The sequence below is a fragment of the Siniperca chuatsi genome, linkage group LG6 (assembly GCF_020085105.1).
Source record: "Siniperca chuatsi isolate FFG_IHB_CAS linkage group LG6, ASM2008510v1, whole genome shotgun sequence".
Taxonomy (NCBI): domain Eukaryota; kingdom Metazoa; phylum Chordata; class Actinopteri; order Centrarchiformes; family Sinipercidae; genus Siniperca; species Siniperca chuatsi.
In genome coordinates this window covers 23,453,441-23,468,523 of record NC_058047.1, presented here as the reverse complement: position 1 = coordinate 23,468,523, position 15,083 = coordinate 23,453,441, and the positions used below count along the sequence as shown (strand labels likewise).

The following is a 15,083-nucleotide window of genomic DNA, read 5'->3' as shown; positions in this document are numbered from 1 at the left end:
GCTTACACGCTGGTTCAGACACGGCGGTGTGCGAGGATTTGCGTGAGCTGCGAGACGAGGCCGAGGGTGTCCGGCTGCGGTTGAAGCGCTCTAGAGCCTCCTTCAGGCTGGAAGTGTTGAGCTGGGACTCGGAGCCTGAATCCTGGGACTGCTGTGAGGCGAGGGAGAAAGTCCCTGTAGTCAGTGTCGGTTCTGGGTCTCCATGCAAAGCATTGTCACCAATTACTGATAATCCCAAAATTAATGTTGGACAGAAGTCTCACCTTGTCTGCTGTGATCTCAGGTTGTGATTCTTCAATTCCAAGCTCTCTGCGCTGTTCTGCTCTTACTTCAGCATAACTGAAGAGCAAAGAGAGTGAATAAAATGCACTTACGATGATGCGTTTTTCTACTCTTGTATCTAGGAACGTAAATATCGCCATTTAAGTCTTGTACCTTACAACAGTGTGTGTGCAGACAATAAACTCTGGTCTGGAGTTCCACTGGTGGTAGGTGATGTAGTAGTGGGTCTGAAGCCAAATCCACTGCTGCCCTTTGGTGAGGAATCTGTAGTAGCAGGACTTTCCTTTGCCATACTGCATTACTACGGACACACAAAGAGGCAAAGAAAGCTCAAAAAGAAGCTGATAATTGTAGATAAACTCTTTAATGAAGTCTGAGAGAGATGTACTCACAGTGTTCATGGCATTTGGCCAGTGTCTCCAAGTCATCTACATGGTAGTAGTCATATCCTGATGTACCCAGGACCTCAAACGGGAGGTAACCTATGATGGGTGGAGCTCTAGACAAACAAAGAAAATGTTTTTGAGATGAGTCATTGGAAGACCTCTGCAAACCTGTGAATCCTGTTAATAAGTCATCATGCACCATCATTTAGGAGCTAATTATCATAAAGCTTTCACAGTTGTAGGAAAGAAAGGTGTTTTTCCCAAAGGGCTCATAGCAACTTTGAGATCTCCAATGATAACAGCAGAGCTTCATGAAAAACACCTTCAAAAAATCATGGGATTTGGGATAATTTGCTACCATGTGATTTGATTCCAACAACCCCAACCATCACACTGCGATTACTTGCCAGTACACTGCTTTACAGATTAACCTTTGACTAGTCTCGATGGCCTTTTCATCACTGTTGCAACAGCAAAACTATGTTAATCAAACTAAACAGTCAGACTCAGAGACTTTGAAGCTGTGACCCTCGATGGCACATGTGAAGTTTTAAGACATTTCTACCAACCATCCTGCAGTGTGTCGTGACTAGTTGCTGGTCAGATGTAAAAAAAGTATGTACCACAGAGTTACGATACTTTCACACCTGTAGTTTGGTTCATTTGGTCCAGACCAAGGAAAAAGCAAGATACACTGTTGCATTTTAGTTCTGGTCCGGTTCTTGTTCACACTGCTTTATTACAAACGAACCAAGAGGAGTAAACATGAAGTCATATAGACTGATAGGTAACTCATTGATTGGACAGTTTTGGTGATGTCATCCTGCATCATCAGGACACACATGGAAAAATCGAATTCTGGTGACTGACAGCAGGTGTATGCTGCACTTTACTGCCATTTACATGTTTATTTATCTTGTCTGGAGTCACAAAGTGCTCACTACATTTCATGCACTTTTTATTGGGTTTATTGGGGAACTGCTACAATACATGGAGTAGGACACAAGCTCACACACAGGCTATACACCACTTATACAGATTGGACGATGGCTTCTTCGTCATTTCACAATCAGCAGCTGTATTTAATATTAGCTTTGGAATTCCTGCTAAAATCACACATCTACTCTTATACAGTCCTGTCGTAGGTCCATTTTGCTTTCACACTAATGAACCGCACCGAAGTCCAACTGGAAGTGGACAGAAATCCAACTCTTCAGGTGCTCTCAGACCACTTGTTTAGTCCGCACAAGAGTTTGGTTGAATTTAAGCCGAACCAAACAGGTTAGGTGTGAAACCACCCTTAATAAATGATCCATTGGTAAAGGGTTACTATACAAAAACATATAAACACAAACAGCTAAGCAGAGCATATATTTTTACACAGTGAAAAACACATTTAAATGCAGATTGTTTTTTTGGCCATTGACAAATGAAAATAAACTGTACCTGTGGTCCAAGAAGAGAAATTTCCACTCTAAACTATGTCTGGAGGTGAATTCCTCATTAGGCTCTTCTACAGTGCACATCTCCTGTGAGGGATAGGGGTGGAAGTGTAGAATGTATTTAGACATCTACAAATTCATATACTAAATATTAAATTATAGAGCCAATGTTGAACTGAACACACAGGAAACAAGGCGAGTCTAAAGAGCCAGATTTAAGAGTTCATATTCTCTAAAAAGGGCAGTGTTCATTGTACACCTGCTGTTGCATTGTGCCACAGCTTTTATTAACTGCCATCTCCTGTTTGACCTGCACTACGTTGCCTCACAGGTTTTGATGAAGTTTCTGCTTCTCTTTCATTCAGGTTCCGTTGTCTCAGTTTTGCTACCAACGTCTTGTGCATTATTCCATGATGCTGATGGGTCATCGTTTGATTTCATTACACACTCGGTGTCACTCAATTTCCAACAGAGTCAGTAAAATCAACAGTAGCTCTTTAACTCAGCTGGAAGAAACATTTTACACAGTGGGAAAGAGACAGAGAGATACAGTGTTTTTAAACAAAAGAAAAGTGTTTGCCAACAGAGGCAACAGGGAACGTAATGTTTGACAGGAGCCCAAATGTGTTTGCCTGGAGTGACTGGGCAACTGCTACTGTTGAACCCTGTCCTAATTAAATTTACCTTTTCAAACCCTAAAGCATAAAACTGAATGTGGGTCAACCACATAAAAGGGGAAGTGAGAAGTGAAAGAACGGCTACAGATTCTTACCTTGATAAACTGTGGTTTGGCAAGTCTCACAGTTGCTATGAGACACACTCTGTCTTCAAAGGCAGAGTGAAGCGATCGCTGGATAACTCCTTCAAAACCATTGCGAGTACAGTTAGGCACTGGTGACAAATGAAACAACAGAAAAGTTAGACTTTACGGCCAGGAAAACTCTACTCGAGGTTCAGACAGTTTGTGTACAGTAGCGTAACTCACCATTATTCAGGGACTTGAAGTTTCCAATGAACTTGACATATTCGTACACAGGGGGCTCTTTGGGGTCGATCGTGCCTCGAAGCATGTGGCAACAGAACTCTAGCTGATTTTTTGCTGGTGAAAAAAATCACAAAAATAAGAAACAGTAAAATAATATAATAGCATAATAAGACAAAAGGAAATGCAAAGATACAAATAAAAGATTCCACTTACTTTTCAGATATTCGGGCGTCAGTGTCTCTCCTTCCATGATATGAGAGGACAGAGCCTTGTACACATCTGAATGCTCCCCCATGGGCAGGAAGTTCAACAGGTTCTGATCCACAAGATCAGACTGAAACACATCAAATATCTCTTAACACTAATGAATCTTTGAGCATGTGTAGCTTACACTTAGCTTGTAACACTGTATCAAACAGGTGGCAAAATTGACGTGGGCATTGTTATAGACTTCTAAAACTGTAACATTGACATTTATATTATCATTAATTCACATTATACTCACAGGTAAGTGTTCTAGTAGGGACGTCACACTCTCAGAGGCGTAGATTATATTCCCATCAGTCATAATCGCAAGGAAAAATCCATCCAACGCCTGACAGAAGCAAAATATACTCTTTTAATTCACTCATATTCTTGCATGTAAACAAAAAGTAAAATGTAAAGACTATTGCACTCTGTTTTTACTGTGTTTAGCAGTGCTCTTAGCTCACCTCCAACATCAGCTGAGTGAACTCTTCATTACTAAGAAAAGGAGGCTTCCAGTCTTGTCTGATTTCAGTTGACTCTGACTGAGCAGCGATTTCTGATAAAGGAGATAAAACGTATCGACAAACAGGTTCAGCTGAAGAGTGTGGCCCACAGCTCTATGAATCTTTATGACAAGCAGATTATCCGGCTGTCATAAGAGTTCCTCACCCTTATGTTTGTGAAGAAAGTCGATGCTCTTCTGCAAAATAGTGGACTTGTCCATCTTCCGGGTGTTGCCCGGCAACATGGTACCCAGCTCCTTGATAAGGACATTGAACTGGTCTCTGCGTTTCTTCTCAGACTTGTTACGGGACACACTGTGGGTTTAGACACCATAAGAATAACAACACTTTTTCTATTGATAACATACAGTACTGCACTACAACTGCATTCATTTTGGGTAAATAAGCCACATCTACAAGAAATGAATTAGGAATATGGGGCAATCTGATGTACCTCTCTACTTCATGATTTACAGTAGGCAGGTAATGTAGGTGTATATTTGTATGAAATCTCTGCTTAGTGAAGCTTTAATAATCACACAAATATAAAATCTCAGAGAGTTCAAAAACATTGAATGTCTGATCTGAACACAAACCACAGGGATCTTACCGTTTTGCTTTGTCCTTTTCATCTTCTTCCATTAACCCATCAAAGATACTGCTGTCATCCCTGCAGAGCAAACGAACAAACAGTTGAAGAAGATCTTCTAATATTCGTTCTCCAATAATCTTTTATGAACACTTTGATAGGAGAGTCCCTCCTAATCCTAAGTGTTTATGTTTAGGTAAAAGCAGGAAAGAAGAAAACTGAACACATAGACCTTAGACACTGTATCACCCAAGTGACTATTATATGGTGCTGAAAAAATTAGTTGATTGATCGATCAAAAATCAATCTATGACAATTGTGATAAACAATTGTATTAAATCATTCATCTCGTAAACAACACCCCAGTAAATTGAATACATGGGGTTTTTGGACTGTTGGTCAGAGAGAAAAAGGTGTTTGACATTTTATAGACTCCTTGCTCATGTTCTTTGGCCTTATTCTCATTTTAACTGCCTTGTCTGGTTTTATTTGTTTTTTGTAAAGCACTTGTTCAGAAAAGTACTATATAAATAAAGTTTATTATTATTATTATTATTATTATTATTATTATTATTATTATTACTACTACTACTACTACATGATTCATAATTCATTCATTAAATACTAAAAACGTTTGACTCACCGGTCAATGCTCGAGGTCATTTTGTATCCTGTTCAGGGTCGCAGTGTTGGAGAGGGGTCTTTTAATCGTGAGGTAGACATTTGTGAATGAACCTTTGAGGAAAAAGACCACATGAAATGACAACTTGCAACAGCTTCATCACCTCCCAGTGATTCAAAACAGTAAACAAATTCAAGTCAAATCAAAATCTTACCTTACTGACAGTACAGCCAGTCCTGTGAGAGGATGAGGAAGGTGCTGTTGGATGAAGGCAGGGTCTGGGTGGACACACTGTGGTGGTGGAGTCTTGGAGAAGAGTCACTGAAAGTTTCCTCGATTAGAGGGAAGAAAATTGACAAGAGGTCTTCGATGAGCTGAGTTTTTCGCCTGCTTCGGGTGTGAGTGTGGCACATGGCAGCAACATCTGAGTCTATAAGAGGTTAGGAAAACACACATGTTGTCCTTAGTGACGTCCAATATCTCATTTTGTAATGTTATCAATTTGTCCACATAGCAAGATCAAAGAGAGTATGACAAAATCTGATCTCACTAAAACCCTGTTGCAAATATTAATAATGTCTGTCAAAATTTAAACTATAAGATGGATTACTATAAAATGTTGTACAAACATTCATGGTACCCAGAGGATGAATCTTAATGACTCTGGTGTATCCTCTGACTGTTCCTCTAGCGCCACCATGAGGTTTTGTGTGAAATGTCTCGACAACTATTGGATGGATTGCCATGACAGTCGGTAAAGACACTGTTGTCTCAACAGGTTGAATTGTAATCACTTTGGTGATCTCTTAACTTTTCCTCTAGCGCCATCATCAGTTCACAATTTAAATCTGTCCAGTACTTTGGCTTATGATCAAATACATGCAAAACTGATGACATTTCCATCAGCCTCAACTGTACTTTGTGTTTAGTGCTACAAAGTACACAAAACACTAAACTAAGACGGTGAACATGGTAAACATTATACATTAATACATTAAACATTATACCATATGTTAGCATGCTGATGTTAGTAATTAGCTCAAAGAACCGTTGCGCTTAAGTACTGCTTCATAGAGCCACTGGTGTGGCTGTAGACTCTTAGTCTTGTTGCCATCAGTTCTCAACAAGGTTTCCATGCTCTTTGTCCATAAACATTATATCTCATCTCATTTAAGACAACAGTGGTCCCATCATATTTAATTTTTAATACTGTTTATATTATTTATACATGCTCAACTTGTAATTCTGACATTTCTGACAGGTACTGAAGGCACTGTAAAATCTATTTGTTTGGTTGCAAATTCCGCACAACACAATCAGTATGTCTGTCAGCTCAGTATATGAAGCAAAATGCAGTGTATAACGTTGGCTAAGGAGAAAAGATGAGATGTGATTAATTATACCCACTGCCACACATATAAAGCTGTCTGGCCAGTCTAATATTGGAGACAGTTTGGGACATGTCTTTATGCCCATGTGTGCTGTCCTATGACTCCAGATGGCCCGCTAACCGCTGATGCACTGCGACAAACCTTTGCTTTAACAGCCGAGCTAAATTCAAAGTGATGCAGCATTCAGGCAGAGATTTTGTAGCTGCATCCCAAAATGGCACACATCATTATTTTGCTGTCTGTCCAATTATCCAACTTTAGATAATGACCAAAAATGGACCAAAAAAACAAAAAAGTAAAGGGCCTGGGTTGGGTAGAGGAGGTCAATATGGGGGACTCTAATGATCACAGTGGAGTCTCAAAGACGAGAGGCAGTGGACAAGGCTTTCAATTTTCTATGAACTATTAGGGAACAGTAATAAAATTTGACATGGAAAGAGTTTGACATGATATGATATGATTCTTTGCCATAACATCCAGGACATAATCTGGGATTATATTAAAGATATCATACACTGATCTGCACTATTCTGTACAGCTGGGTGATAGAGCAGACTTTTCCCATTGGCCACCATCACCGTCACCCACCTCAACTGGCAATAGTCAGTGAAGCAATGAATGAAGCCCCATTTTGTGGATTTCATTGCAACTAATGGTACACATACAATGCTACAAAAGGTAAATTATTGCCTCATGTTTGATACCCTGAACGCTGATGTGGCAGATACATAAAAGCACCTATCTTGATTGAAATCAGCCAAAAAACAAAAACATCTACAGTCATAGATTCAGCCAATCACTGACAGCCGATGTATTCTTCCTATCGCCTGACTCCACTCTTCTCCTTGCGCAGGTAGGCCTACAATAGATTGTCAAATTAAAATGAGAAAGCCCGCTGGGTCTCTAGCCTAAATATCTGACCCATTTATTTCATGAACCAGTTACCGTTACAACCTGTGTGGGAGGTTTTCTCACCATTATGGCCTATTTGTGTTGTGAGAAAATCCCTTCATTGTTACTCTCCACGTACCATGGTACATGTGACATTTTCATTCATACCAATAAATGTTTTAGTTTTTCATATTTGAGGGATATAAGGGGATATAAGACATATTAGCTAATATTGTGTTATTGCTGTTATTGTGAGCAGCATTTGGTTAAGCCAAACAGCATAAAACACAAATGCATTTATTGATATAACTGGCATAATCACACATTCACGTCCAAGGTAAATTCCCAGAATATCAAACCAAGCCACCACACACATCACAAAAAGGGTTAAATTATCTTACTGCAGGGTTCATCAAAACAAGAAAAGGAAGTCAGCACTGTGAGTATTTACACCTTCATGTTAAGACACGCGAGGGAAAAAATGACAGTAAGAGGAGGAGTAGGTTTTATTATGGCCTGTTGACTTTCAGCTATGCAGTGTTATGTAACTACTCAGTGCATACGACTCTTTCGACAAAAATAAGTCACAGAGAATGGGTGCCTTATCTAAGATTACTGTTTTGTCAACACAAGCGGCCAACTATAGAAGCAGAGGGTATTTGCATTTCTGATCTACAGCATCTTGTCAAGCTAGCCAGAACACAGACCAAGACTGAAAAAAAGAAACACTCATGTTTTGAATTTCAAAACATGAGTGATATGAGAGCAAAATAAAAGAAAGAAAATGTTAAGCGCTGACACAAGTGTATCAGCAGCGGCTGCAGCAGTAGCTTCAGCGCAGAGTGAGCGTTGTGTAAGCGGGAGAGCAGAGGTTGTATAACTGTGATGTCATATGTGCTTCACTGACCTGCTGGCCCAATGACCTACTTTCCTCCTCCTCCGATCTAACTTAATCACAGCTCCACAGGCAACACCTTCCTGTTCTTACTAATAACACTACACTCCCTGTCAACACAAATTGACCTTAAAAAGCAGAGCATTTTACACAGCAAGTACCTTCACAAAAAGGTGTGAGCAGAGAATCAAACTGCCTGCATATCCAGTTTCACCATTTAATCACATGATATGCAAACCGTCCTGGTGTTCCCTAAGCCTTAGCGGGCACAGACATCAAGGGAAAAAGCGTTGCAGACGTGAAGGGATTTTTCACCTTGAAACACATCAAGTCACAGACTGAAAACACTCCTTCGTCATCATTTTTCTATTGCTCACACAGCATTGTTGAATGTGTGTGTGTGTGCATGTGTGTGGGTGTGTGCACGCATACTCAGATGTAGGGCAGCGGAGCTCTGAGGATATGAGTCACTCTGAAGTGGATCTATGGCGCCGCTCGTCACGCATCCCGCCACACCCCGCACTGAAATGCCAGCACAGCAACGGTGCCAATGGGCAACACCATAGCAACCGGCCTCGCCATGCGGAGTGAAAATAGCCTGGCTGAATTCTTCTACAGCTGATACTCCCTCCATCATAGACTGAGAATTATGAGACTATAGAGGGTGTCAAGTCTTTGTATGTAAAACACTGTGACAGGTCGACCTGTGCAGCACTGCAGTAACACATGCGTCATGTAAGCATTTCCTGTGATGTTCTTGCATGCAGTGGTCATCATTCTGCATCACTTAGAGGAAACCCGTCACAAGCAATCCCTCCCATCCTTATTGTATTATAAAGCAGAGTCTCTCCATCAGGCAGAGTGCTTTTATTATTAAATTAGGGGACACGAGTAACTGAACAGAAAAAAAACGAGGTAACAAAAGGTTTAAAAGAGAGAATACAACAGAGCTAAATAGCTTTCCCTTATGAATCAGTAAGCTCAGAAATTAAAATAAGAGGTGACATATTAAATGTACCCGATGATGAAAATCCAAAGGTAAACCAAAGAGCAGTAATCAATATCCACCAGAGATGCAGCTTTTGTACTTTTATGCTCCACCAGACAGGATAATATCACTGCATATTAGAATACGGCTCTAATGAGGGCAGAAACTACTTGTTGATATGCAAAGGCTGGAGCAGCAGTCCTCAATGCAGAGGCAAGCTAAAGCCTCAAACAGCTTGTTTTGCCATAGTTAAAATTTAAAATCGGGATGCATCCTTTTTTATCCACAATGCTACCAAATCAAGCTTTTCTGTTATGCTGAAGACAAACAAATGAATATGATTGTTTGAATGAGATTTGTACCATTTGTCTCCTGCATTCAAAACATCTATACAACTGACAAATAAGTCAACAGTACATTTCTTTTCAGTTTGTACTATTATGTGGTAGTGTGATTAGGACTGCAACAAGCATCGGGAAAATACAAAAAGTTTTTGCAAAACACAAAAACTTAGGCCTAATGAACAAGACTAAGAGTCTACAGCCATGCTAGTGGCTCTGTAAGGTTGTACTTAGGCACAGCAGTGCTTTTAGTTAAATGACGCTAGCATGGCAACATTCTCACAGTGACAATGCTAATATGTTGATGTTTAGCAGGTTTAATGTTTACCATGTTCACCATCTTAGTTTAGCGTGTTAGCACGCTAAGTTTTGACTTGATGATGGCGCTAGATGAAAAGTCAGGGGATCAGGGGAAGTTTTTACAATTCATCCTCTGGGGAACATGAATGTCTGTATTAAATTTCATGGCAATCCATCCAATAGTTAGAGATATTTCAATTTGGACCAAAGTGGTGGCACACCGAAAGGCCGACGTTGCCATCCCTGGAGCCATGCCCCTATTATAGCTAAATATGTATGTACACACATTTATAGTTGACAGTCGAACACATGGAGTGTATGAGTACGCTCAACCAGTTTGGTTCCCCAAAAAAATTATCAGTGCATCAGATCAGGTGGCCTATTTGTCTTGTTGAGGTTTTTGTTGAACACGTCATAGTAGGCAAGCTGCAGAAAGAGCTCACAAATCAAGTAGCTGTTCAGTCAACTTGAATGCTCTTTCATGCCACCACAAACTGAATCTGAGGACTGTCTAGACTCTTCTTTTAGTGGAAAAAAATGCTGGAATTTTCCTAGTACAAAGCCCTATATAATTTGCAGTGTTTTGCAGTGTATCAAACATATTTTTCAATGGCGCTTATCCATCCATTATCCTTAGTCATCAGCTAATTGACTAATCATTTTAGCACTATTGTTTAAATTCCCTAAAAGACCTTTAGACCTTAGAGTTACATTTTTCAAAAAGGGACATTTTTCTGGAACTTTAAACCCTGTCTGCAGACAGTACTGTCTGGTAGTTCTTGTATCACATGGCTACGTAAACTCTGGTGTCATAGCAACCCTTGTGTTTTCTTCATCATCCACGTCACATCCAGGGGATTTGTGAACCCTCAAAGATCCCAGGTACACCACAGCCTCCTAGGAAGACCATTTAAAATGTAAAACTCACTGGTACTGGTAGACCTCACTCAGTATACAGTACAGTCTACAACAAATTTCTTATTCTGCTCCAAGTGTTGGGAAATATCTAGGATAATGTTATGCAGTTTTTAACAGCCGGCAAGCAAAACTCACTGCCAAGGAGGTCACACAAATCAACAGAAACATATCAATGAATAATTTACTCAGTCACACATCCTGTCTGAGGCAAGGACTGCACATCCTTGTGGCATCCACATAGCACTCAAAGACATGATTCCCTCAGTTTACAGGCAGAGATGTTTCCTCGTGACTGGGATGTGAGATGCAACTGAGGACGGTTTTAATAATGTCATGGTCATTTGGCCTGTAAGATGTAAAATACTCAACACAAGCTTATCAACACTGCCCACCATACTTCTTCGCAGTTGTACCAACCAAACCCTCAATGCTGGGCAGCCAGCTGTGTTTCCACTCAATGCACACACATCCACAGGCCCTTCCGCACAAAAGGAGTCTTTGTTTTGCATTTTCTCTCCACAGCCCACAGACAGGAATGTTTGAGAGGCAAGCAGCAGTGGTTGGCAGGGGCCCCTCGACTGCTGCTGGCCTCCTGTCCCAGCGGAGCAGGAACTCAGCCAGGGGCCTCATACCGATGCCAAGTGGGTCAATGGAGTTCAGAAGGATGACCGGCAGCACAAGAGCAGCAATCAAGAATGACTATAGACCTACAGCCCTGATCAAAATAGACGACTAACATGTGACCACCAACACTTCATCTGGTATATGAATGCTAATTATGCTAACCAGCCAACCACTCAAATAAGAATCAACATGTAGGTCCCACAATATACAGAAGTAGTGCTCCAAGCAAGTTGAACCATTAGAAACCTAAATAACTGATGCCTTTACGTGACTTTGCTCTATGTGTGCATATGGCCTTGTCCTTTCCCAGAAGACTTTGCACCACATTATATTATACTCTACAGATTAATGTGTCAAGGCATGCCCAGCCTAATTTGTCCAAGCTAAGATCACACTTCACTGACTTCAGTTAATCTCATATAAAGAGAGTTCTTCCATAGTCTGCCGCTGCACAATCTTAAATTAAACATGATTCATCATGCAGAATTCCCTGATACAGGATCTGATAACTTCACAAGGCCCATTTAGACATGCAATGTAGTAAATGCTTTTATTTGTTGGTATTATTGCTGAAACAATTAGTCAATTAATTGATTAGTCGATTGAAAGAAAAGATATCAACAATTTTAATAACTGATAAATCATTCATCATTTGCTGATTCTAGCTTCTTATATGTGAGGATATGCTGCTTTTGTCTACATTGTAATTTCAATATCGTATCTATCATTGTAAACCGAATGAGTGTTTGACAGTTGGTCGAACAAACAAATACTTTGAAGATGTCACCCTGGGCTCTGAGAAACTGTGATGGCCATTTCTCACTATCTTTTGACTTTTTCAGATGAAATGTGTTGTTGTTGTAAATCAGTAATGAAAATAATTGTTAGTTACAGCCATAGTTATAGCATCATGTTTGAAAAGAACCCCAAATTACTTTTCATGAAATATCATGCTGCCTACTTTCCGGAATATTTTCTACACTGCTATGTTATCTTTGTTTATCTTCTGAGACAGACACATACAGCTCGGTCTGGTGTTTCACTGCAGCATTGTCTGTTTTAAAAGGAGCTGTATGCGACATTCACTGCCACTAAATGTCGCACTAGAGCACCAGCATCTCAGACCAGACAAAATAAAACTCACCAAAACCGTCTTTGTTAGTCTTTCCACCATTCCAACAATCACCAACTCTGGTTTGGTCAAAATAAATCCTTAATTCACTGAGTAAGATGTGAAAAGGCAGCTGTGAAACGGGCTGCAATGGCTACAACGTAATCCTTGGGGACAAATGCACCCGCCAAAGTACATTCGCTAAAAGTGCTTGTTTTTGCCACTGACAGCCTCAGATTGTGAGAAGTGTCTGAAAACATTATGGAAAGGATCCCTACAGAGACAGACATTTTTGTTAAAGAGGAAGATCCTTTTTGTTTAACCAGAAACAGCCATTATATCGCTCTCGCTCGCCACCAAACTACATTGATAAAAACAATAATTTTACCACGCTGATCATCTTAAAACACACTTGATCCAAACCGAACAGCAACAAAATAAAACGCACCAAAACTGTCTTTGTTAGCTCATTCCACTGTTCCAACATTCACCAACTCTGGTTTGTTTGAAATAAATCCTTTATTCACCACGTTAGATGAGAAAACAGTCATCATATCACTTTCCTCAAAGCCGACAGTTTCACAGAGAGGGACTCACATGCACTAACAGGCACACGTGGCCGGACCGGCTACCGAAACAAAGAACAGAGAAGCTCGGATGACAACACATTCAGAGGGGTGTGACATGATTCTCTGCTCAGGACGCCATTACTCCACTACTTTACATTGCAAATAGTTGTTTGCTGCTATATTAATGTTAAAAATCTGGTATACAGAACCTTTAACAACTCTCCCTTCTTGTCAATGGCAAAGTTGTAATTCTTTGGATTGTCCAGAGTCTCTTCTAGTATGATCCAAAAAGGGCCAGTAAATCATGAAGAATGAAGATTACAACATTCTTACATACATTTTTCTGTGTGGAGAAGTGAGCTCACCAGACCTCTGTAGCCCGTTCCTCATCTATGCTTGTGGTTAGAGGGCTCGAGGCTACATTAACTGCTACTAGCATAACACACCCCAATCTATGAACCGAAATGCAGTGTGGGTAGTGTAGGCACCATGTTTTGACAAGAAAGAAGAATGTGTGGAAAAAAAAAAAGATCATATCTCTGGTTCTACTGCATCGATTTGGACCGATTATCCTTTTTTGAAATTGCCCATAGTGAGTCCCACAGTGTTATAGGAGAAACCAGCAATCTTACCAATTCCATGTCTGAAAAATAACTACACCTTGCAGTACCCTTTGGCATCACAAAAAACAGTGTCGAAAAAATACAGGCTATATGATCCTTGAAAAAGTAGGTTGTTTCTACTTCTAAGTTCTTGGGCAGATTTAGTTTTATACTTGAACAGAAATAACTCTCTGAAAGCCAAAAAAACTTCTAGGACTACATGTTGCTGACAGAATTTAATTCTATGATAAAACTAACTTTTTGTTTTTGAATACTTACTACTCTTACTACAACATTACCCCAACATACTTGGATAAAGTGTCACATTGTGGCTGAAAATACTGACACAAGGTAGGTATTAACATTATCATATTCAACACTGGGTTTAATCCATAGGTTAGGCCTAGTTTGGGTAATATTAAACTGTTAACAGGTTAATACGAGGTATGTTTAACACCTAGGTCAAGATTTTGAAAAAGAGATGTTTTGTTTAGGTTTAGATATTGGGTAGAAAAAGATGTATTTAGACATCCAGATTTTGCCTTTTTTGTACTAAACCTTGGGACTGACATAAACACAAACAAGCACAAACACACACACACACAGCTAGCAAAGACACAGCAATATTAGCAATACAAGATAATCAAGAGTATCACCAGATGCAGTCAAAGAATACTAAACCATTTTTGTAGCAGAATCTTGAAAGAAAATTATTTGAAATGCTCTGGTGACTCAGTCAACACCATTTCAATTCCATATGCTTTATATTCAGGAGAAACTACGACTGCAGATCAAAAATAGAACATTACTGAAACATGGATGAATAATGTCTCCGTAAGAGCTCCTGATGAATTAGGCTTCAAAAGACTTAATTAGCCTAAACTGCCCATCTCCTAATCTGACACAGTCCACTGCCGCAACCAAAATTCAGTAGGTGATGTCCAAGATGTCTTTTACCTTTTGTCTTTGAGTGATGGTTTATTAAGTAACCGCTTCACCTCATGATGGATGAGTCTGTAGTCAACTCTTGTCTGAATTCTTCACCTGTTGAACAGAAAGAGAAAAGCTACATTTACAAATGGCTGGCTTGCAGCTAAGAAACTCACATTACTGAATCAGAACTAAAACATCTGGGTCATCGTGAGCCTCCCACAGCACTGCAGAAATAAGAGAACAGCTCGGAACACACACACACAAACGCACACACACAAGCGTCTCTTGGATTCATTCACGATCAGAGCCCCCAGCCATCAGCTGAGAAGGGGGTCTACCTGCAGGCAATGTAAACATAAGCATCTGCTCCTTTGCATTAGTGCATTAATTAAAACTTGCTACATTTTTAATGTAACGTGCTTCTTTGTGTCATTATTGTAAAAAAAGTGGTGCTTAAGGTGT

General features: G+C 40.0%; 1 protein-coding gene across 12 annotated transcripts in view; it reads right to left on the bottom strand.

Annotated features, from left to right (window-relative positions):
• clocka (clock circadian regulator a) overlaps positions 1 to 15,083 on the bottom strand; it is a 31,849-nt gene that overhangs the window by 10,423 nt on the left and 6,343 nt on the right. For 9 of the 12 annotated variants that reach the window (XM_044198746.1, XM_044198757.1, XM_044198754.1 and 6 more), the window contains 15 exons: positions 14,646 to 14,732; positions 5,273 to 5,488; positions 5,080 to 5,171; positions 4,458 to 4,517; positions 4,014 to 4,162; positions 3,809 to 3,900; positions 3,601 to 3,690; positions 3,309 to 3,429; positions 3,096 to 3,209; positions 2,883 to 3,001; positions 2,115 to 2,197; positions 675 to 781; positions 436 to 583; positions 264 to 339; positions 7 to 151 (listed from right to left, as the gene is read on the bottom strand). In XM_044198746.1, the coding sequence (XP_044054681.1) occupies positions 7 to 151; positions 264 to 339; positions 436 to 583; positions 675 to 781; positions 2,115 to 2,197; positions 2,883 to 3,001; positions 3,096 to 3,209; positions 3,309 to 3,429; positions 3,601 to 3,690; positions 3,809 to 3,900; positions 4,014 to 4,162; positions 4,458 to 4,517; positions 5,080 to 5,099 (1,324 nt within the window). In that variant the 5' untranslated portion in view covers positions 5,100 to 5,171; positions 5,273 to 5,488; positions 14,646 to 14,732. The remainder of the gene's footprint in view (positions 1 to 6; positions 152 to 263; positions 340 to 435; positions 584 to 674; positions 782 to 2,114; positions 2,198 to 2,882; positions 3,002 to 3,095; positions 3,210 to 3,308; positions 3,430 to 3,600; positions 3,691 to 3,808; positions 3,901 to 4,013; positions 4,163 to 4,457; positions 4,518 to 5,079; positions 5,172 to 5,272; positions 5,489 to 14,645; positions 14,733 to 15,083) is intronic. The other 3 variants (XM_044198755.1, XM_044198756.1, XM_044198753.1) reach the window with 2 other exon arrangements.